At 36.5% G+C, this 27,783-nt stretch overlaps 2 protein-coding genes across 4 annotated transcripts in view; one reads left to right on the top strand and one right to left on the bottom strand.

Annotated features, from left to right (window-relative positions):
* DHX29 (DExH-box helicase 29) overlaps nucleotides 1-10,047 on the bottom strand; it is a 64,796-nt gene extending 54,749 nt beyond the window's left edge. For all 3 annotated transcript variants that reach the window (XM_044663967.1, XM_044663959.1, XM_044663976.1), the window contains exons 1-3: nucleotides 9,792-10,047; nucleotides 3,822-3,895; nucleotides 1,718-1,831 (exon numbers count right to left, since the gene is read on the bottom strand). In XM_044663967.1, the coding sequence (XP_044519902.1) occupies nucleotides 1,718-1,831; nucleotides 3,822-3,895; nucleotides 9,792-9,972 (369 nt within the window). In that variant the 5' untranslated portion in view covers nucleotides 9,973-10,047. The remainder of the gene's footprint in view (nucleotides 1-1,717; nucleotides 1,832-3,821; nucleotides 3,896-9,791) is intronic.
* A 254-nt stretch (nucleotides 10,048-10,301) lies between these two features.
* The window catches only part of MTREX (Mtr4 exosome RNA helicase), an 83,300-nt gene continuing 65,818 nt past the window's right edge, over nucleotides 10,302-27,783 (top strand). Inside the window, exons 1-8 of the mRNA XM_044663927.1 lie at nucleotides 10,302-10,499; nucleotides 14,878-15,015; nucleotides 16,109-16,175; nucleotides 19,843-19,905; nucleotides 20,593-20,705; nucleotides 22,483-22,657; nucleotides 24,087-24,177; nucleotides 26,212-26,336. Coding sequence (XP_044519862.1) covers nucleotides 10,393-10,499; nucleotides 14,878-15,015; nucleotides 16,109-16,175; nucleotides 19,843-19,905; nucleotides 20,593-20,705; nucleotides 22,483-22,657; nucleotides 24,087-24,177; nucleotides 26,212-26,336 — 879 coding nt within the window. The 5' untranslated portion in view covers nucleotides 10,302-10,392. The remainder of the gene's footprint in view (nucleotides 10,500-14,877; nucleotides 15,016-16,108; nucleotides 16,176-19,842; nucleotides 19,906-20,592; nucleotides 20,706-22,482; nucleotides 22,658-24,086; nucleotides 24,178-26,211; nucleotides 26,337-27,783) is intronic.

The following is a 27,783-nucleotide window of genomic DNA, read 5'->3' as shown; positions in this document are numbered from 1 at the left end:
AGTCTCTACCGTAATACTAGAACCTTCCCTCTGCTTACCTCCAATTATCCCATGTGATTTTTGATTGTACCTAGTTGTTTGATTTTTTTTCAATTACATGCAGAAACAATGTTTTTACAACTGTTCTCTGACATAATGCAATTCAGATACTCTTTCTCTCCCTTCTCCCCCTCCCCAAGGTGGCAACAGGTCTGTTATAGGTTATACCAGTACTTTCATGCAACACATATTTCCCATTATGAAGGCAAAAAAAAATTCATGAAGGAAATAAAATGAAAGATGGCATGCTTTGATTTGCAATTAGATTTCAAAAGTTCCTTCTTTGGCCTTAGAGAGAATTATTTTATTGTGAAGCCCTTGGAGTAATCATGGAAACTTGTTTATTCTGAAAATAGTTTAGTCTTTCACAGTTGATCATTATACAGTATTTCTGTTATTGTATACCCTATTCTCCTGGTTCTGCTCACTTTACTTTCTATCACTTCATATAAAATTTTTCAGGTTTTTCTGAACTCATCCTATTCATTCATTCCCCAATTTATGGACAACTACTCAGTTTCTAGTTCTTTGCCATCACAAAGAGAGCTGCTAAAAAATATTTTTGGATAAGTGGGACTTTTTCCTCAATTTCTGATCTCTTTGGGATATAGATCCAGTATTAGTGGATCAAAGGGAGTGCATATTGCTCTCCAGAAGGGTTGTAGCTATTCATAGTTCCAACAACAGTGTATTAGTGTCCCAGTTTTCCCATATCCCCTCCAACAATAACCATTTTACTTTTTTGGTCATATTAGCCAATCTGATAGGTGTAAAGTGTTTTAATTTTGCATTTCCCTAATCATTAGTGACCATTTATCAGTCATGGAATGCTTCATATTCTTATAAATTTGACAAAGTTCTCTATATATTTGAGAAATGATGCCTCTGTCAAAGACATTTACTACAAAATTTTCCCCCAAATTTATTGTTTCCCTTCTAGGCTTGGTTTTATTGGTTTGTTGGTGCAAAACCTTTTTAATCTGCTGTAATCAAAATTATCTATTTCTTTTTTGATATGTTCTCTATGTCTTGTTTGATCATAAAATCTTTTTATGATTTATCCATAAGTCTGACTGGTAAACTTTTTGATGTTCCCCTAATTTATTTATGGTGTCAACCTTTATTTCTAGATCATGTATCCATTTTGACTTTATCTTGGTGCATGGTGTGAGATACTATACCTAATTGTTCACATGCTCTCTTCCTCCAACTGAGAACTCCTTGAGAAGATGGAATGTTTTATGCTTTTCTTTGTATCTTCAGTTAAGAACAGTCCCTAATACAAAGCTCGTTGACTGACTTCGTAGGGATTTTGATGAATCTTTACAAGCAGCCCCAAACTAATGTAATTATTTATGTGTATATCTTACTCCATGAATTTTAAGATCATCACAAACAAGCTGTGATACATACACCTTTGTATAAATACCATATATATCATAGTGCCTATCATAGTTGCTAATTGAATATGAAGTCTAGATATGCCATTTTGGTCTCAAATGCAGTGAGAGTCTCCTTTTAAAAAACTTTTATTAATTACTTTATAAAGGGTTTAAATAATTTTTAAATCTTCATGTTGAAAATATTACTTCATGGGCCAAATTAAGTACGATTGCAGACTAAAAGTAAAAAACACAATAATCTTAAGAAAGATAAACACCAAAAATTGTATAGATACCTGTAATTTTTTGGCAGTAAGTCGCCCAGAAATCATTCCCTTATCATTATTTTGCTTTTTATGTTCATTGATTACGCCAATAATTCTCTGTTCCAGTTTACTGTTAATGAACACCTGTAACAGAAATGGGTATGCAAAAAAAATAAACTAAATTAATTCAAGTCAAATAGTATTGAGTTCTTCTCACCACAAAACAGATTTGCACATTAAAAATAAAAAATTAGTTACTAATAAAGACCAATATGTATGTGATAGCATTCTTAACAGAAAAGTAATACTGTACAGAAAGAAGGGTAGAATCATATGAGAAAATGATGGCAACATGATGGTGAGAAAATTCTTTCATCCTTATAAAAAATGGCATCTTTAAGGGCTTTAAGTCATACAAATTATCTTTGGGATAGTGCTTGAAAGAAATGAAATAGAAATAAAAAAAGAAATCAGGCCTAGTCAATTATTTCCAGTAAGTTTTAATAAATATAAAGTCAATTGGTTTCCAAAACCTTTACTTATCCCAAACACATTTACCATGTTGTTCTCACTTCCTACCAGGAGCTTCCATAGTCTGTTATTTCCCACATTACAAGTCTGATAAACAAATATGCTTAAGTTTTTTCTAAGACTGTCTTGAACACAGAGCAGTAGAAGTGAGGTAGCACCAGGGTCAGTTAATGGTGACTGGGTTGGAATAAAAACATGAACTTCACAGGTCCCTGTTCTTTCATAAGTTTCAATTTTTTCGTGTATTACAGGGAGATGGCAATACTTGTATTTTCCAACTGACCAGTCAGTCTGTTTTGAGGAACGCACTTTAAAACAATGAAGTACCATGTAAACCTGATCAAAAGAACAACAGCTGGTATTCATCTTAATCAACTGCTTACCATTAATTCCATTAACTATTATGATTAATGAATTATTATTTAGTGTTGCTTCACTCCCTCTCAGAGTTCTTAATTTCCTTATATTTCTATTGTGCTCTGTAGTGTTCCACTTTGTTTCAATTAGTATGTCATATGAGTCTCACAACAATCCTGTTATGCAGGGTCAGGTATTATTACAATTTTCTAAATGAATAAACTGAGACTCAAATTTACAAGGTTAGTAATCTGAGTAAAGTGCTCAGTCCAGGGCTTGTCCCACTAGATTGCACTGCTTGCACTAAGGTTCAATAAATTTGCTTTAGATCTAAAAGACATCCTGGAAATTTAGAAGTCAAATTTTTCATCTTTTCCACAAAGAAAAACATAACAATAAAAAACCAGGCAATACAGTTTGCTATTGGGCACTGGCTCCTAATGAGAAGTTGAGATCCAAACTGAGGTCACCAATGGTCTATAGAAGAATTTCAGATTCCAAGGAAAGGCTTTAAAGAAGATTCTAAGTCCATGGGGCCAAGGAATGTGCTAGGTCACACATGGGTTATATGAAGGTACTGCGCTGAAATTTCCCTTCCTTCAAGGAGCCTAAGCCCAACCCCCAGGTAAACTACTACTTGTATTCCAAATTAGTGGCAACTTCTTTTCATGTTAGCATACTAATCAATGTAAATTTGTATGAGAGGGGAAAATAACACACACATCTCAGCATTTTTGTGTAAAATCAGGTTGAAAGTGCTAGAAGTAGGGAGGAAATTGCTAGGATCAAGGGCAGTTGGTATTTCAGATGTGCTGAGCCCTTGTGTATATATACTCTACCTAAAGATTCAAGAATGTTCTTCTAGTACCATCTCCTTTAGTACAGATAATTCCTTTAATATGTAACAAATGGTTTCATGATGTGCTACAGAAAAAAAACCAAAAAAACAGCATCTTAGAAACTAGCAGCTAATGAGCTGGAGAGAAGGAGTTGGACCAGTACTTGAAAACTTTCCACCTTTGTAGGACCCATCAGAATTTGTGATATATTGGTATATAAACTTTGAAAATTCAGTGTCAGTTTGGTGCCATAGTCAGGTATTGGTATAGGAATTGAGAGGAAGAGGGTTTAAACAATATGAAGAATTAAAATAGTACATTCATGTATTTCACTAATGTGTTTTGGAAGGAAAAATTCTTAAAATCGTTCATATTTTCATTTAAATTACTGAAAATTTGTTACTCACTTTCAAGATAGATTTATCCAGGTTTGAAGGTGTACCAGAATCAGTTGCTGAATTAAAACTGTAAATTTTTGGACCTGTACATAACAACGACAGAAAAGACATAAAGAGAAGGATTATCTCAAAAGGTTATTCTATTAATTCTTCTTCCCAAGAAGAGTCATAAATGCCAAACATTTCTGTTTGAATTTTCCAATTCTTTAAGTAACCTAAGTCAATTTCAATTTCTAATCTGAGGGCTGGTCAAGGTAACATTCTATGAATTAACAGTGTTCTAGCAATAAATAATAAGCTCTCTTTTTAAATATGAAAAATCATGACACTTATTCTTGTTTCACACCTTAATGAGAATTATTTTATTCAGAACACTATCCTCCTAAGGCTCAAGAAAGAGTTTTGTGGTAACCGGGAAAGAAGCAAAAGGCAAAGATGAAAGGGCATGCCATCATTTGGCTCACTCTCTAAGGAGTGAGGAAGTACAAGGGGATTCACCATTTTATCTCATTTCTGACGTCTGCTGCCACGCTAATCCACTACCAATGAAGCACTAGAGGGGCAAACATGTTTGGAAAATGCAGAAAAAAATTAGAATCCTGGAATCACAAAAGGCCTTACTTACTCTACCCTTACCAAACTTTTCAAAATAGTTAAGATCAAAGAGAAATATTTTACTTCCTTTTGTAGAACTAGAGTCAAAGTGAGGCCAATGGCTCATTATGACTTTAAGGATCATAGATTTCACCTCTCTCAATCAACATTTTGATCAGAAAACACTAGATAATATTATTTAAACTTAATTTTCTAAAAGTACATGACCCTCAGACCATCTGGCAACAAATGCTTGTTTAAACAGAGTTTAATTTTATTTCTGGGAACTTCTTTGGATCTCTCTTGAATCCTATGTAATGATTTAAAAGCATGTTTAAATATTATAATTGTCCTAATACAGTAAAGGAACTTTCTTTAGAAATAATAAGCATGGGGGCAGCTGGGTGGCTCAGTGGATTGAGAGCCAGGCCTAGAGATAGAAGGTCCTAGGTTCAAATCTGGCCTTAGACACTTCCTAGCTGTGTGTCCCTGGGCAAGTCACTTAACCCCCATTGCCTAGCCACTCTCCTGCCTTGGAACCAATACACAGTATTGACTCCAAGACAGAAGGTAAAGGTTTAAAAAAAAAAAGAGAGAGAAAGAATAAGCATCGTATCTATATCTGAGCTGAAGTCTGATACTGTATGTTTTGTCACATGCAGAATTTCTGTCAGAAAAATGACTGAAACAGATTAAAGTCAAGGAAAACTTCATTACAGGCAGGCTTCTACTTATAGTTCTCTTACCAATTGTATCCATAATAATACTTATATTGCTTGTAACAGGCAGCACAAAGTTAGTTGGTTTCTATGTCCCACTACATGAGACTCTATCACCCAAATCAAGACTTCAGAAAGCATCAAGGGCCTACATAACTTAGCACCATCATCTTTCCAATGTTTTTTTATATTACTACTCTTCAGTCAAACTGGGCAACTCTCCACCATTTTGAGAACACACTTGCATTCCAGTCACCATGCCTTTGCTCAAGCTGTTCCCTGTACTTGAACCATTCTCTCTACTTCTCTTCATTAGTTGAAATCTATCAATTCTTTAAAGCCCAACTCAAAGACCTCCAAAAAAGCTTCCTTCATTCCCCTTGGCTGGTAATGATCCACCCCACCCCCCCCAAAGACCTCACAAAGCACTTTTGTTTTGTAACTCTCTAGTATATTTACCATGTAATATTGTATATTTTAGCTATGTGTTGATATATCATCTGCACAATGGGTTATAAGTTCCTTTAAGAGTAAAGGTCCTATCTTATCTACGCTTTTTTCTCTCCTACAAGACCTAGCACAGTGCTCTGTACCAAGCAGGCACTTACTAAAAGTCTATTTAAAAGAAGATATAACCTTTAGAAAACTTTATATGAACAATATATAAAGGTATATATCCTTTATAGTTGATGGTTATTAAGCTGCTGGTCAGGAACTTAAACTCTTATCATAGCAAAATCTATGAGAAAATCAGAATCAATTTAAATCACTTCAAAAATGACATCTTTTCCAGGAATAAAACCTTCCATACATTTAAGGGTAATCTTTATAAAGCTTTTTTAGAGATGAATAAGTTAAGCAATATTTAGAAATAAGCATGGCAGGTGAGAAAAAGAACCCTTGTTTCAAGGCATTTATAATCTAGTAGTGAGAGATAGAATGTTTATTTTGGTTTGGTTTTTTAATTTCAGATCTGGGACTTTTTTGTGAGGAACTTTCTAGTGTGGAAGGAAATTCCTACTAAAGCACTTCAGAAACTCCTGGAGGAGGGGCAAATAAGCTAGTAGGCAGTTCTGTGAGAGAAAATTGGAAAGGTTAGGGTAGTGCTAGATGTGGACGGCCTCTAACATTAGACTAAATAATCTAGTTTTTATTTTGTAAACAATGGACAAATAATGAGGGTTTTAACAACAGTGAAGCAGTTTGATCATATTCACTCAAGTCAGAAGAAGGTCAGTTTAGTAGTAGTGTGTATAATTCAATTCAATAAGCATTTACTAAATACCTATTCTGGACCAGACACTAGGCTAGGTGCTACAAATGCACAACAAAAAGAAGACCTTAAATCTTATCAACAAGAAGTTGACATGCTGCTTGGAGATATTGTACCTCATCAATATTGACATTTTCACTATAAACAAAATCAGAAGGCAAAGCAAACTCAAACAAAGGAAGTTCAAAGTTTTTTTGGAAAAATTATTGAGTTGGTAGAGGGGCAGTAAGATGGCTTAGAATGTAGTATCATTTCTAAGACACAAGGTAAGGGTTTAAAAAAAAATGTTGGTGGAGTTAGTTTCACCATGAGTCCAAAGAAACCACTTATGGGAACTCCAGGTTATTTCATTTTGCAATGTTCCTGTGGGCATAAGCAAAATCTTTAGTATGAAGATAATTTCAGCCTACAAAACATCTATTAAAAAGAAAAATTTATGTAATAATTTTGGAAAGCATTTGGAATTATGCCAATAAAGTGTTAGCAATGGAGAGTCAGTGAAGATTTCTCAATAAGGTGATGATCAAAGTTTGTGCTCAATAAATTGGAGAAATTATAGTTAGAAAAACCAGTTAAGAAGGTTAGTGTTTTCATCAAAGAGAAAACAATGTTAGTAGCATTGGGAATAAGAATGCATATATAAAACATTATAAAAAAAAACAACAGTTGTTGATTAATTGTATTGGGAGTAACAAATGTCAAACCTGAATCCAAAAAACACAGCTGAAGCTGATCCTAAGAGTGGTAGTAAAATGAGATGAAAAAAGTTAAGAAGAAAGTAGATGGCTTGAGGTAAGAATTTGTTCTTAGAAATGCTGAGTTTGAAATATCTACACTTAAAAGTCAAAGAGGAAAAAGAGTCATGGGAGACAGGAGACATGTAGCCAGAAATGTAGGAAGAGTTTGGCAGTTTCCTTAGCCAAAAAATAGGCTTCTGTACATGTGATGTTAAGTTAAATATATAGCAAGACATCATGGCAATAAACAAGGATATAAAGATGTACAATGTCTTACAAAAGATGCTAAAAAAGATATGTTCATATGACAGCAGAGTTCAATAGGAACTTATGGATCAATTCATTCTCACTTCTCAATTCTACTGAGAGGGAAACTAAATTACAGGGAAATTAAGTGACTTGTTAAAGGAAACAGTGTTAGGGACAGAGCTGAAGCTGGAATCCAAGTCTTGGATTTCTAAGTCTAGAATTCATTTTACTATAGCATATTGCCCACTTCTCTGTTGAATAAGCTACTTTCAACCTCTACATGGTCACAAATCATTAAAAACACAAGTATACACACACACAAAAAACCCTACAAAGGTTTAGAAATGAATAATTGGTACCAACATCTAGATACTGTAAAATTTTCATTTCTGGGCAAGAATTTGCTTTAGAACCTTTTTCATGCCCCCAAATAAAATAATTCCTTTTATAGTTGTCAACATCAATGTTCTCTTCTCTTTCAGACAGAAAGCAATTTATCTGTGCATTGATTTTGGTATGCTAACATGCTAAGTACATATTAAATATTTTTCTAGTAAAATGCTGAGGTATCAATAATGCTTCTTAAATGGCACCAACAGTCTAAGGAAGAATGGCATTTTAAAAAGCAATATAACAAAAAGGAAAACACAAAGGAGATATAGCAGAATACTAAAATATATTTCCGATTCTAAGCAGAATAAAATTGCTAAGAATTGTCAGTTCTCAGAATTCAATTTTTGAAACATAAATAACCTGCCTAAGACTATAATACTTATAATTCAAAGTGTTTTATAAATGCCTAAAATTGTCTTAATATCTGTCTTTCTGAAAGTAGATGTTTTAATATCCAAAGTCAAACTCCAAAATTTCATTTTTGCCTCTGCTAACCATTGATGAATGGCAGACACAAGTATTAGTATTAGAATTTCTATACAGGTCTTTCTAAACGTTCAAAAAAGAAAGCAGCAACCAAAATAAAACAAATACCCAACTGCTCAATCCTTGAAAGTATTAGCAAACTGAAAATGTTCATTTTCAATAAGGCTGTAGTAATAACCAATCTGAGTTAGAATGCTGCACAACCCAGGTAGAATGTGGAAGGAGCAAAGGAGTTGGAGGCAGAAAAGCCAATCCTCAAGTATTTAGTAAGTACCTACTACTTGTAAGGCACTGAATTGGCTGTGTATTCAATCCAGAATAACAAAAGATCTCTAAAGGAGAAAAAAATTGAGCTTACTTTCTAACAGAATGACAAAAACCTACTTCTGCCACTGTGACTTTGGGCAAATCACCTCTCTGGACTTCTTTCCCCATTTGCAAACTGATGAGGTGATGATGTAGGTGCTGTTATAAGTATAAGGTCCTTTATAGTTCTACATTTACGATCCCACAACTAAGTGTTCCCTTTGCGCTCTAAACCTACAATCATACAAATATCCCTCAATTTCCCTTTGAGCTCTAACTATACAACAGCTAAGTAAGATAAACAGGCCATGCACACACTTAAGAAAAGAGAAATTATCAAGTCAGTCACAGTAAAGATACCATCTGCAGTTGTCATTTCTTGAATATGCAACATAGCAACCTACAGGGCTGAAAAGTGAATTTAGTGTCCGGTAAGCACTATCCCTGGTATCAAAAACCTGTTCCAGCACTTCAGGAGCAAAGGAGAATGAGTGAAGTCTGATCTCACCTATGAGGTGGTTTAACTGAGCTCTAAATGGGATTGGGAATGTGTGAGTTGGGTTCTTGGGAGAGGAGGGTAAAGACTATGAAGGACAGAAATAGGAAGGCAGCAGCAAAAGGATTACCACTACTTTTGGAATGATTTTGTAAATCACAGAATCAGGAGAAACTAGTCTCATGCCTTCTTAAGACTTCCTTCTATCTACTCTTGTATATAATTAGTTTGTACAAGTTGCTTTGGTCCTGGAGGCCAACACAGCAGCCCACACTGCACCGGCTCCCGGCATGTTCTAGCTGTGTGATCCTAGCAGTCACTTAATCCCCACTACCTAACACTTACCACTCTTCTGTACGGGAACCAATACATAGTATTGATAGTAAGACGGAAGGTAAGTTTTTTTAAAAAAGTCAGCATTTTGAGACCAAGGGACCCTTGCCCCCCTCTTTTTGTTGTTGTTGTTCCCACGGCACTAAGCAGTGCTTGGCATACAGTAAACGCCTAAAAAATGCTTATTGACTGGTAACCTTTGCGAAAGGGGCAAGCAAGCATAAGGCGTCTATTCAATGCAGGGTGGGAGGTGAAGCCTCAGGAATTTGAGAGGGGCGCGAGCACGTTCCCAAAGGATGGGGAAGGCGACGCGGGGACAGGGCACGGAGGTCCGCGGATGCAGGGGAGGAAGAGAGCAGGCGGGCGGAGCAGCATCTCTGGGCCTGCGGGTACCTTGCCTGACGCGAGGTTCCTTGGCGGAGGCGGAGACGGGCAGCGGCCTGGGCACCGGCTTCTTGCCCGGGGCCTCCCCCGCCGCCCCGGATTCGGCGGCGGCTTTGGCCCTGGAGGCCGACACAGCAGCCCGCACCGCGCCGGCTCCCGGCGCCTTGTGCTTCTTGTTCTTCCCGCCCATGCTGCGGCTCCCACCGGGCCCGGAGAAGCGAGAGGCGGGGAGGGAGAGGCACGGGGAACGAACACGCGCGATCCCTTCGCTCCGCCGGGAGCAGATGTACCTACTCCGCAGGCGCAACGCCGCCGCAGCGCCGCCGCCCTCATCCGGGCCTTTCCGGGAGCCGCGGCGAGGAGCTGCCTCAGGATTGGTCCGTGCTACAGCAGTCCCGCCCCTCTCTCCGCCCTCTCCGCGTGCTACGTGTTCTTTCTTCTCCCGGCTGGAAAGACTGGAAAAGAGACCAGAGAAAAAAAGTTCGAGTGTCCGCGTGAGTTCGAGCTTCCTTGTTCCCTCCCGGCCACCGTGCCCCGGGATCGAACGCCCCCGCCGCCTAACTGCGGAGCATTGTGGGTAGGGGGGAATTCGGTTGTGCGGTTCTGAAACATGGCGGACGCATTCGGGGACGAGCTCTTCAGCGTGTTCGAAGATGAATCGCCGGCTGCTGGGGCTAAGAAAGGGAAAGGGGCAGCGGAGGCCCCAGGCAAGGCCAAGTAAGGAACGGGTCTGACGCCGCGTGTTCGGCGGGACTAGAGGAGAGCAGGAGGCGGGAAGGGATTATCTTGTGGAGAACGGGGAGTCGGGGCCTTTGGCGTTTTGGGAAAGCGAAGGCCGCGCTCTTCGGATGCGTGGAAGTCGCTGACCCAGGGCAGAAAGGCCACCTTTAGGGTCAGAGAAAAGGCCAAAGGATGTGGGACGGTTAGTCCTGGAAGCATTTGTCAGAAGGTTCTTCTCTTGGGCCAGGCTTTGGGGTCTACAGGAAAGGCAGAAGACAAGAGGGTGATTTCGGGGAGACAGTGGGCGAATAACGGGGTAGAGATGCGCCTGCAATGTAGGACTGGGAAGATTATCCGAACAGGGCAAGATTTTAAGAGCGAGAGGGGATTTCAGCTGTGACTTGAAGGAAGCCTGAGAATCCTAAGATGAGGGTGGGGAATGGCCTGTGCAAAGGCACAGAGGCTGGAGACTAAAGGAGGAACAGTCGATGTCATGGGTCGAGGGAGTGTGTGTGGAAGGATATGTAAGAAAGACTGGAAAGGTAGTAAAGGGCAAGGGCGTGAATAGCTTAAAATGCCAAACAGGATTATTTTGGTTTTTTTAGTTTGATCTTGGAAGTTTCAGGGAGTTGATTTGCAGAAGCAAAAGACAGTTGTCAAAAGAGGGAAAGGAGGCTGTGATTCTGGTAAAGGAAATCTATGGATTCAAGCTTAGACTGTCATATCTGTGAGTCTGATCTGTTTTTCTCTTTACTCTTCCCATTAATTAAATCTCATAAGGAGCTGAAAATTCGTTTTTAAGTCAACCAGCAACAATTAGGGGACAAGGTTTAGGTGTTTGTGGTGTGATAATGAAATTAAATCTACCTTGCCCATCTTTAGATTTAATTTCATTATCACCGTACGTTGGGAGTCAGGAAGGTCCAATCCTGCCTCAGACATTTACAAGTGACCCTGGACCAACCACTTACTTTCTTAGTCTCAGTTTCCTCATCCTTAAAATAAATATAATAATACCTTAACTCCCAGGACTGTTATGAAGATCAAGCGATAATAGTAATAATAATGATGACAAGTATTTATATAGTTCTTTAAGGTTTGCAAAGCTTTCTCTTTCATTTTATTCTTACGGTTACTCCACAATAGGCCCATTTTACAGATGAGAAAACCGAAACAGGTGGAGGTTCAGTGATATGCCAATTCGAGTCACTTGGCTAATGAGTGTCAGGCCCTATCTAATGTGCTACTGGTTCCCTATAAAATCCTCTTTGGATTTTAAAGCCCTTTATAACCTGACCCCTTCTTGATGGTATTCTTTTTTAATTTTTATTTAATTTGTTAATTTGTAACATTTCTCCATGGTTATAGGATTCATGTTCTATCCCTCCCCTCCTCTCACCCTCTCCCATAGCCCACACACAATTCCATTGGGTTTTACATGTGTCACTGATCAAGACCAAATTCCATACTACTGATATTTGTATTAGGGTGTTCATTTTGAGACATCCCTAATTATATCCCCATCCACACATGTGATCAGGCAATTGTTTTTCTTCTGTGTTCTTACTTCCACAGTTCTTCCTCTGAATGTGAATCTCGTTTTCTCATAATTCCCTCAGAGTTGTCCTGGATCATTTCATTGTTGCTAGTAGAGAAGCCCATTACATTCAGTTTTACCACAGTGTATCTGTCTCTGTGTATGAGGTTCTCCTGGTTCTGCTCCTTTCACTCTGCATCAATTCCTGGAGGTCATTTCAGTTCACATGGAATTCCTCCAGTTCGTTATTCCTTTGAGCACAATAGTATTCCATCACCAACAGATATCACAGTTTGTTCAGCCATTCCCCAATTGAAGGGCATACCCTCATTTTCCAGTTTTTTACCACCACAAAGAGTGCAGCAATAAATATTTTTGTACAAAGTTTTTTTCCTTATGATCTCTTTGGGGTATAAACCCAGCAGTGGTATGGCTGGATCAAAGGGCAGGCAATCTTTTAGCGCTCTTTGGGCATAGTTCCAAATTGCTGTCCAGAATGGTTGGACAACTCCACCAGCAATGCATTAAAATGTCCCAATTTTGCCACATCCTTTCCAACATTCATTACTCTCCCCTGCTGTCATTTTAGCCAATCTGCTAGGTGTGAGGTGGTACCTCAGAGTTGTTTTAATTTGCATTTCTCTAATTATTAGAGATTTAGAACATTTTCTCATCTGCTTATTGATAGTTTTGATTTTTTTTATCTGAAAACTGCCTATTCATGTCCTGACAGTATTCTTAACACTCCAGGTATTCTGCAATCCAGTGACACTGACCTCCTTGCTATTCCTTGTATGCTACACTTCATCTCTCATCTTGGAACATTTTTGTTGACTCTCCCTGTACCCGAAATTTTCTCTTCCTCATCTCTGAAATGGCTTTCCTGACTGCCTTCAAGTCTCAGCTAAATCCCTATCTCCTGCAAAAAGCATTTTCTAGGCCTCCTTATTCTTAGAGCCTTCCCTCTGACACTATTCTCTATTTTGTATATATTCATTTGTAATAAATACATGTTGATTTCTTTGGAACAATTTTCTGAAGGTAATGGATTAGAGAATTTTATTAAGTGTAGTATACCTGTACATTTGGTATGGTTCTGTCCCTATTCAGACTAAGAGAAGGAGATCAATATGTGGGAATGATAATACACACACACACACACACACACACACACACACACACACACACACACAAAATAGATTGAGAAGTACTTGGAACTAGGGAAGGCAGAAAAGACTTTATGTAAAGGTTGTGCTGGACTGAAATCTAGGGTTTGAGTGACTGTAGTAAGGAGGGAGTTCATTCCAGGCATGGGGAGTGATTAATAGGCACAAGGCCAAGAGATATGGAGTATGAGGAAGAGTAAGAAGGCCTATTTAACTGTATTGTAGTATATATAGAAGAAAGAGCATTTAATAAGGCTATTATAAAAATAGGTTGAAGTTAGGCTGTGAATATCTTTAATTGCCCCAGAAAAAGGACTTTGTTTGCTCTTAGAGGTAATTAGTAAGGATTCATAGTTTTACTAGAGGTATGATATGAGAGAGGGAGGGAGATAAAAAGAGGTGGGAAGGAAGAGGAGAGAAAGTTTGATGGGGGAGAGTCTAATGAGGGTTTTTTTAAGGATGGTAAAAACTTGGGTGAATTTGTAGGCCTTGGGGAAGGACCAGGAGAACGGGAGAGATTGAAGACTAGAGATTGGGAGAGGACACCAAAGGCGCAGTCTCCTGTAGAATATAGGATCAAGGTTTCTAGTGGAATGATTGGTCTTGGTGAGACCTACCTCTTCAGAAAGGAGGAGAAAATGAGAGAGGTTAATTATGAGGTAGGGGATAAGGTTATGAGAGGAAGAGAAGGGAAGAAGAGCAAGTTCATAATGAATGGATTTAATTTCTTTGATAAAGTACGAGTTTTGGTCTTCAGTTGGGAAGAGAATGGTATGGGAAGTTTAAGGAGATCAAGGTTTGGAGCAGTCTGTGTGGGAAATAGAGAGTTATAGTAAAAGGATTTCCTTGTTCCAGTTAGAGAACAGATTTAAATTAGATAACAAATTGTTGTACACCAATCAACACAGTTGTGACTTTTTCTTAGTTTAGCACCTGAAAGGGAAGAGACAGATGGTGGATATAATCTGAGGTTGTGTTGTGGCAAAGCATGAAGTTGCAATAGTAAAGTGGGGGTAAGGGATTTGAAAGAACAAGATAGTATATAGTCTTGAACTAGTTAACTAAAAGATCAAGATTGAAAAGGGAAGAAAAGTGACACTAGAATAAGAAATTTTGTTAGAACCTAGGGCACCATTGGTGAACCTTTTCTGAGTTTGAGTGCTGTAGTATAGAGAGAGGGGGTCATTACAGTGCCCAGGGGGCAAATTCAAGTCATCTGTGAGCCCCCACATTACCAGAGAGAGCTGAGGGAGGAAGCACTTGCTTTGGGCTGCTGGACAGTGGGGTAAGGGATGCAAAAAAAATGTCCTCAGCTGCTGGGAAGAGGGGGAATGGAGCAGTTACCTAAGTGCCAGTTCTGCATATGTACCATGTCTTCTCCAATGCTGGCCTAGGGAAAGATGATCAAAGGAGAGTTTTTAAATCATGGGAAAGAAGAATATATTTTAGAAGGAATAAGGCATAGGGAAAGATGGATTGATGAAAAATTATGGTCAGAAAAAAGAATAACTAAACATCTTAGTTGTGATGATAGATAAAATATTTAATTTTTATATGTCTCAATTTAATATTGATCAAGCTGAATTTTTCTAGAAGTAGCATGTTTTATTTGGAATTTTGAAAGTTTATGAACTTTTTAAAAATTAAAACTATTATAAAAAACTATTTTCAGAAAACGCACAGATGATAAATCACAATCAGTCTCCACCAATGTTGGAAAAAACAAAAGAGATTTAGAATTGGAAGGTTCAGATGAACCCGTATTTGGAAAGAAGCCAAGAGTAGAAAATACATTAGCTGAAGATGTAAGGTAAGATTTGCTTTATTGTGAATCTCTAGCATATTTTGTATATCATTTTTACTCTTTGCATGTCACTGTGTCATATGGTTTAAACATTTTTTTGGAAATTAGGTATAATTTATGGCTGAACCGAGCACTTATATATTTGTGCAAAACAACATGATAGTCAACTAGACTTTTAGAAACAAGATTTTCATTCTTTCTTGAAGTCTTTCTCTCTCTCTTAAACACTTTGATTTTTAAGAAATGTTCTCTAGCATATTATTCTTAGCTTAGCTAATACATTGCTAAAAGCAGCAAGCAACTATTGCTGTCACCACTTACCATTAGGATCTAAGCAAAAAGAATGTTTTTTGTTTGTTTTTAACAATATCATACAGTCAGAGAATTCAGGGAATAATATCAAACTTGAGAGCAAAATAAAGAACTTCAGTAATTTCTGATACAGGGTAGCTGTTAGTGATTAAATAAGATAGGCAGAAATAGTAACTGTAGAAGAAGTCCTAGTTATCATTTGTTGTGAAGGATACAACTATGTCTATTACAAATTACCTTGTACCTCTTTTTGACTTTACCAATGCAGTTCACCAACTGGTACCCACACATTTATAGGTTTGCCATCTTATGCCCTAAGAAGATTTGTGACTTGTCTAGAGTCAGGCAGCCAACATGTACCAGAGACAAGTCTTAAACCCAGGTTGAACTCTGAAGTCAAACCTCTTTCTACTTATACCATACTACCATATTTCTTCTTAGTTAAAATTTTATAAATTGAATGTTTTTCCAAATTATAAACATGATCTTTTAAAAAATGTTTTCCTTCAAAAATTGTATGTAGGGGGCAGCTGGGTAGCTCAGTGGAGTGAGAGTCAGGCCTAGAGACAGGAGGTCCTAGGTTCAAACCCGGCCTCAGCTACTTCCCAGCTGTGTGACCCTGGACAAGTCACTTGACCCCCATTGCCCACCCTTACCAATCTTCCACCTATGAGACAATACACCGAAAGTACAAGGGTTTAAAAAAAATTGTATGTAGGAGGAGTATTTATGCCAAATTATTGGAAAAGTTTATCTTCCTGTATTTTATCTTCTTAAAAATTTTTAGTCTGGCAGATCTGATGCCCAGAGTCAAGGTAGAAGCTGTGGAAACAGTTGAAGGCTGTACGCATGAGGTAAGTACCAATAATAAGGAATACATGACTTCAGACTGGGCATTTTCTGGGAGTGATTAGGTTAGTAGTCATCAGTGCAACTTGGAAAGGCTAAGTAGTATCTGTGTTGCATTGTCATTTTATGTATAAGATTACAGATATAGGGTAGGAAGAAGCCTTAGTTGTCAAATTTTATAGATGGTATAAGAAAGGTAAAGAATGGACCCTAGCTTTTCAAATCAATACTCTTTCTACTATAACATGTTGGTTTTACACACACACACACACACACACACACACACACACACACACACACACTCATACATAGTAACTACTGTCACCAAAAAGACATTTAACTCAACATGCATTTAAAAAAATTATGTACAAAACCACAAACTCCACATTGTTTACAATGTAAGCTTAACTTACATTAACATCTGCTTTTAAGTTCTCTTTGAACTTATTTTATTTAGATACTTTTTTTCCTTGATTTTGTGGCTCTTATCTTTTTTTAATGTAATCATAGTATGTACTATTCTTTTTCTCCTTTTTTATCTCTTCATATATTTCCCTTATTTTCTTTTTATTCAATATTTGTCATTTCTAATAATATAATACAATCCATTATGTTCAAATATCATGATCTATTCAGCCATTTCTCCCATTCATTGCATCTGTGTTGTTTCCAGTTATTCTGTCATAACAAACAAAGCTTCCGTGAATATTTTCATACATACACAGCTTATTATTCTCTCAATAATGCCGTTTGGGCTTAATCTTAGTAATGGGATCTCTAGGTTAATGAGTATAAACAGCTTTATAGCTCTTGATGTATATTTACATCTTGTTTTCTAAAATAAAAAAAATTTTTCGCAACTGCTCTAGCAATGTAATATTAGGCTTGTTTCTCCATGTTCTAGTTCAACATTTAATTTAATCATGTTAGCCTATCTGGTTCAATGTACTGCTTTTTATATTCCGTTTTTTTACTTACGTCTTAAAATTTAGAGATCCAGATTTTGTAAATCCTAGTTTCACTGCCAAATGATTGTCTTTGGTAAATCGTAGGCTTTAGTTTCCCTATAGGACAGAAGTTCTTAACATCTTTTTTGTCATGGATCCCTTTAGCAGTAATTGAAGCCTATCAGAATCATATTTTCAGTGCATTAAATGAAATACATAGGATTACAAAGAAATCAATTTTATTGAAATTAGTTCTCAGTAGCAAAACCAAAAAAAAAGTTCATGGACCTCACTTAATAACTTCTGTTCTCGCAAAAGTTTATAAAGCAGGTGAGAGAAACAATTAAAGAATATCTCATTAAGACATTTAAGAAGTATTCAGAGCAATAGCTAACCAAAAATGGCTATGGTTCACATGAGAGCCTTACCTTTTGAAATACTTCTTATGTATTTCAAAGTGCAGAGGCCCTCAGAAACATAAACTATATCTACCTTCATTAGATCTAGTCTGCTTGAACTCTTCTTTAGATCTGTTTTCTTTATAATCTTGGCTTTTGTTTCAGTCTTCTAGCTCCTAAAAGAAATCTTGATATTATTGTGGAATATGAGATTTGAAAATCTCAGAAACTATCTTTTTTTCTCTTTAATCAAAGCCTGAATCATTTCTATAGAAAATATCATGTTTTTGGAAGACCTTATGACAGAGGACTTCTTGTTAGATAGCTTTTTCCATATAATCCCTCAGACTGAAATTACCTTAAGTCCTGGAGAAATTTCTGTTGTCCTTTCTTAAAGCCTTTTTTCATCTCTTTAAGAAAGGACAACAGAAATCAAGATTTCTTTTAGGAGCTAGAAGAATAGTATCTGGCCTTGGCTTTAGCACAATGACTGAAACAAAAGCCAAGATTATAAAGAAAACAGATCTAAAGAAGAGTTCAAGATGTTTGATTATTCAGCCCCTGAAACTTGATGATCATTAGGATGATAATGATACTAATAGCTAGTCTTTATGTAGTACTTTAATGTTAATAAAACATTTAAATATTTTCTCATTCAATTTCCACAATAACCTGGGAATTGCTATTACTATTATTCTTGTGGATGATGCTGAGGCAGGCAGAGGTTAAGTGACTTGACTGGGGATACAATAGCTAGTGACTGTTGGGTGCCAAATTTGAACAGGCATTTCTTATCATAGGTCCAGCATTTCATCCATTGTACCACATAGCTGCCTCTAAAAAGCAGCACAAATATCAGTAATGCTTCTTTTATCATTTACACATATTATACATTTACATTTATATAAAACACATGAATTATGGCAACTAAAATATACATATAATAAACTTTTTGAGTAGTACATTTTGTTTAGTTAGTAATAACATTTTCTTTGGAGTGCCATTGGCAGGTCTAAGCAGTTACCTCAGTGAGGAGACCAAAAGAGCTCAGAAACCACTTACGTCAGCAAACTTTACAATTGAGCACCAACTATGTTGAAGGGACCAAAATATCATCCCAAGAGATTTATAGGTGAAACCATCAAAAGGATAAGAAAGAGAAAATGAAATTGATTTTTCAAAGCTTCTAAAACATTTTCATAATGAAGGTGAAATAAATCTGTCCTCTACAGTTTACTGTAACCAGTGTGACCTTAGATAGCTACTTATCTCTGGGCCTTAGATCCCCCTTTTAAGATCTCCTTTACTCGCTTTATAGTTCAACCAGACTGGCCTTTTTCTCTTTTCTCTTATGTAATATTCCATTTGCAATCTTTCATTATTTGTATGGCTATCCCCTTAGTCTGGAATACTCTTCCTCTTCAGTCTTCCGTTTTAAATTCCTGGTTTCCTTCAGGATGTAGGTCAAGCACTCTATCATCACTGAGTCATAGAAGAAGTCTAATTAGATAAGACCTAGCAGTGGTTCTATTGCCTTGATTCAAAGAGTAGAATAGAAAGAATGGGAGAGGAATACACTGAGGGAAAGGCAGGGGGTTATTTAGGAGAAATTATCTCACATAATCAATATGTACAAGTAGACATCTAAACAAGAAAATGAGGTTGGGAGATTGGCTGATACTTGAGGCTCATTCTCATATGAACTTGGTTGAAAGAGGAACAAATGCATATACTTCCACATATAGAGTTGGGTAAAAAAATATGCTCATTCACTAGGGAAGTAGTAGGGGAAAGAGGGAAGAGGAAAAGGATAATTGAAGTTTTTTTGAGGTGTCAAAGGAATATGAGGACTTTCCTATGAATTGGGTAATAGCTAAACAAATTGTGGTTTATGAATTTGATGGAGTGCTATTCTGAGGGAAATGATGAAGAGGGTAGTTTTGGAGAGATCCTAGGAGGACAGAAACGGTGAAGTGAGCAGATTCAAGAGAAAAAATTATACATTGACAATATTGTAAAGTCAGAAGCAACTTTGAAAGACTTAGGAGCTTTGATCAGCATGAACAACTGCAATTTCAGAGGATTCATGATGAAGCAAGCCCATCTCCTTAAAGAGGTGAAAAGACTCGAGTACAAAATGAGGCATGTTTTTTTAAGCATTACCAAATCAAAGCTGTTCTCATTTGAGGAGTAATTAAAGACAATTTTTTTGTTTTTAATTTTAAAAAGTTAAATTTCACCCCCATTTTGGAGATAGTGGCACTCTGAGAAATAAAATCTGGAGATAGTAAGTTGTTTGTTTTTTTATTATTATTAATTTTCATTAGGTTGCACTCCCTGCAGATGAGGAATATGTTCCACTGAAGGCACGAGATGGAAAAGCTGCCAAGGTCAGTAATTTTCTTTCAGTATTTCACTATCTTCTATATTGTACATATCTAAAAATGGTAATATTTATGTATTATTTATTATTAGTCTATATACTTTAATACTTTTAAATCTGCTATTTCATCCCTGCAGTTTCTACCTCCTTCTTAGGTCATAACCCCTCTGCATTTTATTAGTAGTTGCAGAATTACTATCCAAAAAATTCATCACCTTGGTGATGAGCCTCTTAGACTTTAAAGCAGGGGTCAGCAACCTTTTTGGCCGTGAGAGCCATAAACGCCACATTTTTTAAAATGTAATTTCGTGAGAGCTGTACAGTGCTCACAGTGCGCGTTCCTGTAACAGTGTCTGAAAAAAAATTGACTTTGTGGCTCCTGCAGAAAGAGCCTTATGTTGCTGACCCCTGCTTTAGAGGCTTGTTCTTAGATTAATCAGTCTCCAAAACCCAACTTGAAGCCTTTCTAGCTCTTTTGGTGGGACCTCTTTTTTCTTAACATGAGAAATTTAAGACCAATTTTTAGTGCTTGTTAAAAAGCATTTTAAAACAATCTGTTTTGTCAGTAGGATCATGTATCTGTTATTAAAAAAAAGACCATCTGTGAATACTTTTTTGACCATCCTTCTTAACTCTTGTGTTCTTTTGTCTTTCTCCTAAAGATTTTGTTGGAATTTTTTTTTTTTTTTTTTAGGAATATCCATTCATTCTTGATGCCTTTCAGAGAGAAGCCATCCAGTGTGTAGATAATAACCAGTCTGTTTTAGTTTCTGCACATACATCAGCTGGAAAAACTGTGTGTGCTGAGTAAGTAGCTTCATTTCTAAAATAAACTTTTTAAAAATAAAAATTCTTTTCTGTAACCTCTATAGTAAATTGATTTTCAGTTCAGATTTTATTTGTAAACTTGCCTATAGTTCTGGAATTTTAGAACAAGAAAGACCTTAAAGACTATTTTTTCTAGTTCCTTCAGTTCACAGGTGAGGATACTTAAGACTTAGAGAAGTTACTTGCCTGTAGTAAATAATTTGTATATGTAACAGCAGGTCTTAGGTCTTTTGGGCCTCTTGACCATTGTCCAGTATCCTTTGAAACATTGTATGCAAGGTCTGAAAGCTTATTAGTGACAGAGCCTCTATTGTACATATACTGGCAGAGCCGGTGCTTTTTCTGGTGTATTACACTGCTTCAATTCAGTTTAATTCAATAACAAAAAAGTTGTGTTCACCCAAAATAAGTTTATTTACTGAGATACAAGATTAGAATTCTTATTCTGAACAAAAATGAACTCCTCTCTCATTTGCCCCAGCTTAACATACTAGGTTGTCTTCTGTGTCAAATGTTAAAGAGTAAGAGTACAGTATCTTTACTCCGGAGGTTAAGGTAAATTTAATAAAAAGTCATTCATTTTCATGGGACATTCTAGGATTTTGATTTACTTTAGGTTGACCAAGGAGACCACATAAGGAAGGGTCAGGTCTCCTACTATGAGTTAATAAATGGTGACATTTGAAGCGGAGGTAACTTTTGGGTTAATGGGAGATTTGTATTATTTACCAGAACATGTGTTAAAGTTCTAATTTTTTTGACACCAAATTTTTGCTTTATTTTGCCTTTACACTACTATGGTTATGTTAGGCCATAATTTGACAATTATTTAATATATTGGCAAATCTTTCTCTATTATTGTTTTATTTGTTTGAATCTTATTTCTCATAGTAAATTGTAAATGCCGGAGTCTCATGCTTTTTCTGTCTCCTTTGTTAGCATCAAGCATTTAGTATGTCTAATAAATACCTGCTACTTGATATGGATTTACTAGTTGCCAGGATTATTCTTCCAAAATCCAAATACACAATAACATTATAAATCATTATACAATGGATGTCTGTATCTGTGTGTTCATGTATATATTTACATGTATAGGTTGTCTCAAAAGTTTTAGTGAAGTTTTAAGCTTTGGTAGCTTAAAAAATAGTCACTATGTGTGTGACTAAGCGAAAATATTAGGCTTAAGGAAAGTAAGTATAGATTCCAGTAGGGAAAAAAATGGAAACTTCCCATATTTATAGTAACTTTCTTTTAAGAACTAGAAATATAAGGGTGATTTTTTTTTTAAACCCTTACTTTCTGTCTTAAATAAGTACTGTGTATTGCTGCCAAAGTCATACAACTAACAAGTGTCTAAGGTCAGATTTGAACCCTCTTGTCTCTAGATCTGGTTCTCAAATCACTAAGATTCTAATGTTTTTTAAAAAAAGATCAAACACAAACATCTGCCTCCTTCATAGTTATTGTTAATACTTTTATTTAATATTGAATTTATCCTATTCAGAATTTGATTAAAATCTGCCTATACATTTAAAGCTCTGGTGAAGTTGCACATTTGTTATTTAAACAGATTTTCTTTACTTTTCATAATTGGCTTACAGATAAGTAGATTAAGGTATTGTTAATATTTAGTGAAATTCTCTTTGGTTTTTCCAAAGATCAGCTACTAGAATTTTATTCACATGAAAGCATTTTTTCTAAAAAGAAAATTACAAGTGAATTTTGTAAGCATTCATTGGTTTCACATATTTAGGTATGCCATTGCTTTGGCTTTGAGAGAAAAGCAGCGTGTGATATTTACCAGCCCAATTAAAGCCTTAAGCAATCAGAAGTATCGTGAAATGTATGAAGAATTTCAAGATGTTGGCCTGATGACTGGTGATGTCACTATAAATCCTACAGCATCTTGCCTGGTTATGACTACTGAGGTAATTTACTTAACTATTCACGTTAATTTTTCTTAGTTGTTTCTGGAATTAAAACTTATAAAACTACTGTTTATTTTATGTAGAAAATTAAGACTATTTGTATACATAATCTAAAAGTCTAAAATACACAGTATTTTTCTCTCTTAGTTATTTGGTCTTAGAGTTACCTGAAAATATCAGTTATCTGTATTTAAGTGCTTTTATGTTAGAATATGATTTCATAGATGATTTAACTAGCTTCTACGTTCTGAATCTAGTTTTTTCTTATCTAAATGATAGCATACGACTATGACTTTGGTAAATATGAGGTAATAACAGGACTTTTTGAAAATCACTGTAGAGCTTTATATTTATATACTGGTTAATTCTTGACCTATGTGAAATGAGTGAACATTTCATAAATGAATGCTTTAGATGTGTTCAATGTGAGATCTTGCCCAGAAATGCTTTGTTCTGAGTTTTGGTGCCACCATTAAAGATAGGCTGAGAGTTGCCATAGTACAGTGATGGGCAAACTTTTTAAAGAGGGGGCCAAAGGAAAGGAAATGCTCATCTGTCAGTCTTTTTCTAAGGCAACTCTTTCGAAGTTTCATTGTATTGTATCCTACTCATTGTATTTGTCAGATAAGGAATAATGTCTCGTGGCTGGATAGAACGTTTCAGGGGGCTACATCTGGCCTGGGGGCCGTAGTTTGCCCATCACTGGTGTTGTACTTGGGGAGACCCTCTTGGGTGGTCAGGGTCCTAGACGCTAATTTCTAAGACTATAAATTGCTGAATAGATGCTGATACACACACACACACACACACACACACACACACACACTCACTTTTACATGGAGAGTTTCTTAACTGAGACATTCCTTTACAAATGACATCATAAATCTGTTCCAAAAAAAAAAAGATCATTCCCTATTCCTGAAAACCTTGTGCTTTGGGTATATTCAAAGACCTCTTAAAGAGCCATGTTTTTATGTGTAATTCAAAACCCGGTAATGATTAAAAAACTAGAGGCACTGTTGGTAGTGCGAGGGCTAATAGACCTTCTGAGGTTTATGTCATAGAAGGATAATCATCTTAAAAGTTGTTTCAGGAATGAGAACCTATAAATTGAAACATTGGTTCTAGAATAGACCTTTTTGTACACTGGGAAAGTGTGTGGAAAAATGGGGATGAAATGTGACTCTTCTTGCACCACAGCTATGTTTCCTGTATGTGTATGCTTTTATGGTGGTTTTTTTTTTAAAGGACCAAATGATTCTGACATTTCATAGCATATTTTAAGAAAACAGTTTTTTACTACCCCTCTGCCTAAAACAAATCATTTGAAAAAGAAGCATCACTTTAATTGCTAACTCTTGAGAAAGAACTATTTTCTACTGAACTTTTTAAGTATCTTAAGAAAACTGTTCTGTTTTCAATTCCTTAGATTTTGCGAAGTATGCTATACCGAGGTTCTGAAGTTATGCGAGAAGTTGCTTGGGTTATATTTGATGAAATTCATTATATGAGAGATTCAGGTATTGTAAATAACCTACTTCCTTAGTATGGTTTATAAAATGTCCTTCTCAAAGCATATTTTCTAACAGGCATCTATCTCAAAGTCAACATATCTAAAGCAGAATTCACTGACTTTCTCCGTTGCTATCAAGGACATCATTTTCCAGTCACCTACAGTTACCTAGGCTTGCATCCTGAGGATTAGCTTCTACTCTCTTCCACTTACTTCACATATCCAATCTGTTAAGTCTTATCATTTATACCTTCATTGCATCTTTCATATGTCTCCTCCTTTCCCCTCACACTGCTCTCAACCTGATGTAGGCCCTCATCATCACCTCATGCTTATTAGTCTAATGCAGTGATTCCCAAAGTGGGTGCTACTGCCCCTTGGTGGGTGCTGCAGCGATTCAAGGAGGTGGTGATGGCCACAGGTGCATTTATCTTTCCTATTGCTATTAAAATTTAAAAAAATAATAATTTCCAGGGGACTAAGTAATATTTTTTCTGGAAAGGGGGCAGTAGGCCAAAAAGGTTTGGGAAACCACTGGACTAATACAATAAATATCCTTTAGTTTGGTCTTCCTGCCTCGTCTCTCTAATCCACCCTCCACTCAGCTTCTAAAGTGGTCTTCCTGAAATGCAGGTATGCCACATCATCCCTGTGCTCAATAAACTTTAGTGTCTTAGTATTCTAGAATCAAATACAAAACCCTACTTAGGGTCTAAAACTTCACAACCTTACTCCTTCTTGACTTTATAGTCTTTGTATACTCTGCATGTCTATGGATTCCCTCATCCAGTGACACTGGTCTTCTTGCTGTTCCTCATGTACAACATTCTATCTCCCGACTCTGGGCCTTTTCACTGGCTGCCTCTCCTGGCTAGAATTCTTTCCTTCCCAAATTCTTCCCAATGTTTGATGGCAGTTGACAGGTGTAGAGGATGTACTTTGTAAATGTTAATCCTTATTTAATACTGGAAGGTGGTTTTCCTTGAATAATTGTGTCCTTTGCCCTGAATGTATATTGTATATACATTATTGTTTGCATGCTATTTCATCCTGGTATACAGTATACTGCAAATAAGTGCTAAACGACTAACTGAATACTTTGCGTCATTATGTTTTATAGATTTCCCCTGTAGATTCTTCTTCCCTTTGAAAGTTTACAAAATTCAGTTTTGTTGTTCTTAGTTTAAATCTCTATTATCTTTTCTTGTCTTTTCTTTTTTTTTCTTAAAACCCTTACCTTCCGTCTTGGAGTCAATACTGTGTATTGGGCTCCAAGGCAGAAGAGTGGTAAAGGTGAGGCAATGGGGGTTAAGTGACTTGTCCAGGGTCACACAGCTAGGAAGTGTCTGAGGTCAGATTTGAACCTAGGACCTCCTGTCTCTAGGCCTGGCTCTCAATCCACTGAGCCACCCAGCTGCCCCCTCTATTATCTTTTTTTTTTTTTTTTAAACCCTTGTACTTTTGATGTATTGTCTCATAGGTGGAAGAGTGGTAAGGGTGGGCAATGGGGGTCAAGTGACTTGCCCAGGGTCACACAGCTGGGAAGTGGCTGAGGCCGGGTTTGAACCTAGGACCTCCTGTCTCTAGGCCTGACTCTCACTCCACTGAGCTACCCAGCTGCCCCTCCCCTATTATCTTTTAAAAATTCAAATATCATTTTCTATTTTGTTACATATCTTAAAAGAATCTAAAGCTATTGTTTGTATTGAATTACTTTTTCTTTACCTTTAAAAGATCTTCTGGTAATTTAGTTAAGAGGTCTTACATGGAATAGTATTATATTTCCAGCTATATGATTTTTTCTTTTGACTTTCTACACATTAGTCTCTTTTTCAGTTGTTTGACTATGATCCTATCTTCAGAGTCTAATTTTAGTCCCCATAACATATTCAGGATCTTGCACTTTGATACATAATTTTATTTGCCTGGAGGTTATGTTAAGGGGGTAGCTCCAATGTAATACTTACTAATCCAGATTTGTGATAGTGTCACTTAATTAATTTGGATCCTGCATTTGTGATTTTCTGTTGTTGTTTTCTAGAGCGTGGTGTGGTATGGGAAGAAACTATTATTTTGCTTCCTGATAATGTTCACTATGTCTTCCTTTCTGCTACTATTCCAAATGCTCGACAGTTTGCAGAGTGGATTTGTCATTTACATAAACAGGTACTTCTTTCCCTATTAAAAACACCATTTCTGTGGTGAGGTATAAAAATACCTTCATTTTAGATTTGTTTTATACCCAGTTCCATGTAACTAATCCTGCTAAAAATAAAGAAAAATAAAAATGAGAGAGGGTGAAAAGTACAAAATGCAAGCAACCTTGTGATGATTTATTCACTATATCTTGCTTTACTAATGAAAGCTTAGTTTCTTTTTGTCTGCCTAAGTTTGTCAAAACTAAACTTATAGTTGAATGGGGGAGAAAGTACAAACAACTATATTCATATACCAATTAAAATACAACTGACATCTGTTACAATTAGATTAAAAACTCCAGGTTCTTAGTTTCCATTGAATTTATTAATATTACTTTAGAGAGCATAGAGATAGAGGGAGATTAAAGCCCAATTCTAATCTAACCATGTGTGTCTCTACATAGCTATCTGTCTCAGCCACAGTTCTCCACCACCACCATTCAAGGAAATAGAGGGGAGAGCACACTCCCTCTCACCCCCTCTTTTATCCTTTCTTTTGGCCAGGACATGTCACCAGTGACCTATGTTTGGAGCGTTCACATGACATCCAGTCACACAGTGCAGGGGCGCAGGTTGGACGACTGGGGTGGGTGGGTGGGGGGCTCTCTTTACACACATCTCAAAATATGTCATGGGTAAGAAAATCAACACATATAAACCCAGTGAATTTGCTAACAATTCATGTATATGTATATGTTAACAATTCACATATACATATATGAATTGTTAGTAAATTCATTGGGTTTATATGTATATTTTGTTAGCTACTTGATATATTTCTATATCCTATTCTCTCTGATTTCAAGATTTACCTATTTTAATAAAAACTGTATACTTTTGTACTGTTACTCTTTTAAAAATAATTTAATCTTTTTACCTCCTTGTTCAAAAAATTATAGAATCTCAGAGGAAAGAGACTTCATATCCTATCTAATCCATCCTCTCTTATACTACTACATACTTATAACATAGACTTCTAGCCTTAGCTTGAAAATCCCCAATGAGGGGAATGCATACTACTTCTCCAGCTAGCCTTTCCACTTTTGAATAATTCTCATTGTTAAAAACCTTCCTTCCTTCTTTCTCTTCCTCTCTCCTTCATCCTTCCTTCCTTTCTTCCCCTTCTGTCTTAGAACCAATTCTAAGGCAGAACAATGGCAAAGTCTAGGTTGTTACGGTTAAGTAACTTGCCCAGGGTAGCACAGCTAGATAGTGTCTGAGACTGGATTTTAACTCACCTCCTCTTGACTCCAGGCATAGTATTTTATTCACTGTGCTATCTAGCTATACCAAGAACTTTTTTCTTAACAGCAAGTCTCATATTGATCTTTCTTCCTTTCCAGATTTCTTGGTCTTTATTTCCATTATATATATATATATATATATATATATATATATATATATATATTTTTTTT

Source organism: Gracilinanus agilis, chromosome 1 (assembly GCF_016433145.1).
Source record: "Gracilinanus agilis isolate LMUSP501 chromosome 1, AgileGrace, whole genome shotgun sequence".
NCBI lineage: Eukaryota > Metazoa > Chordata > Mammalia > Didelphimorphia > Didelphidae > Gracilinanus > Gracilinanus agilis.
This window is presented reverse-complemented; position numbering and strand designations above follow the sequence as displayed.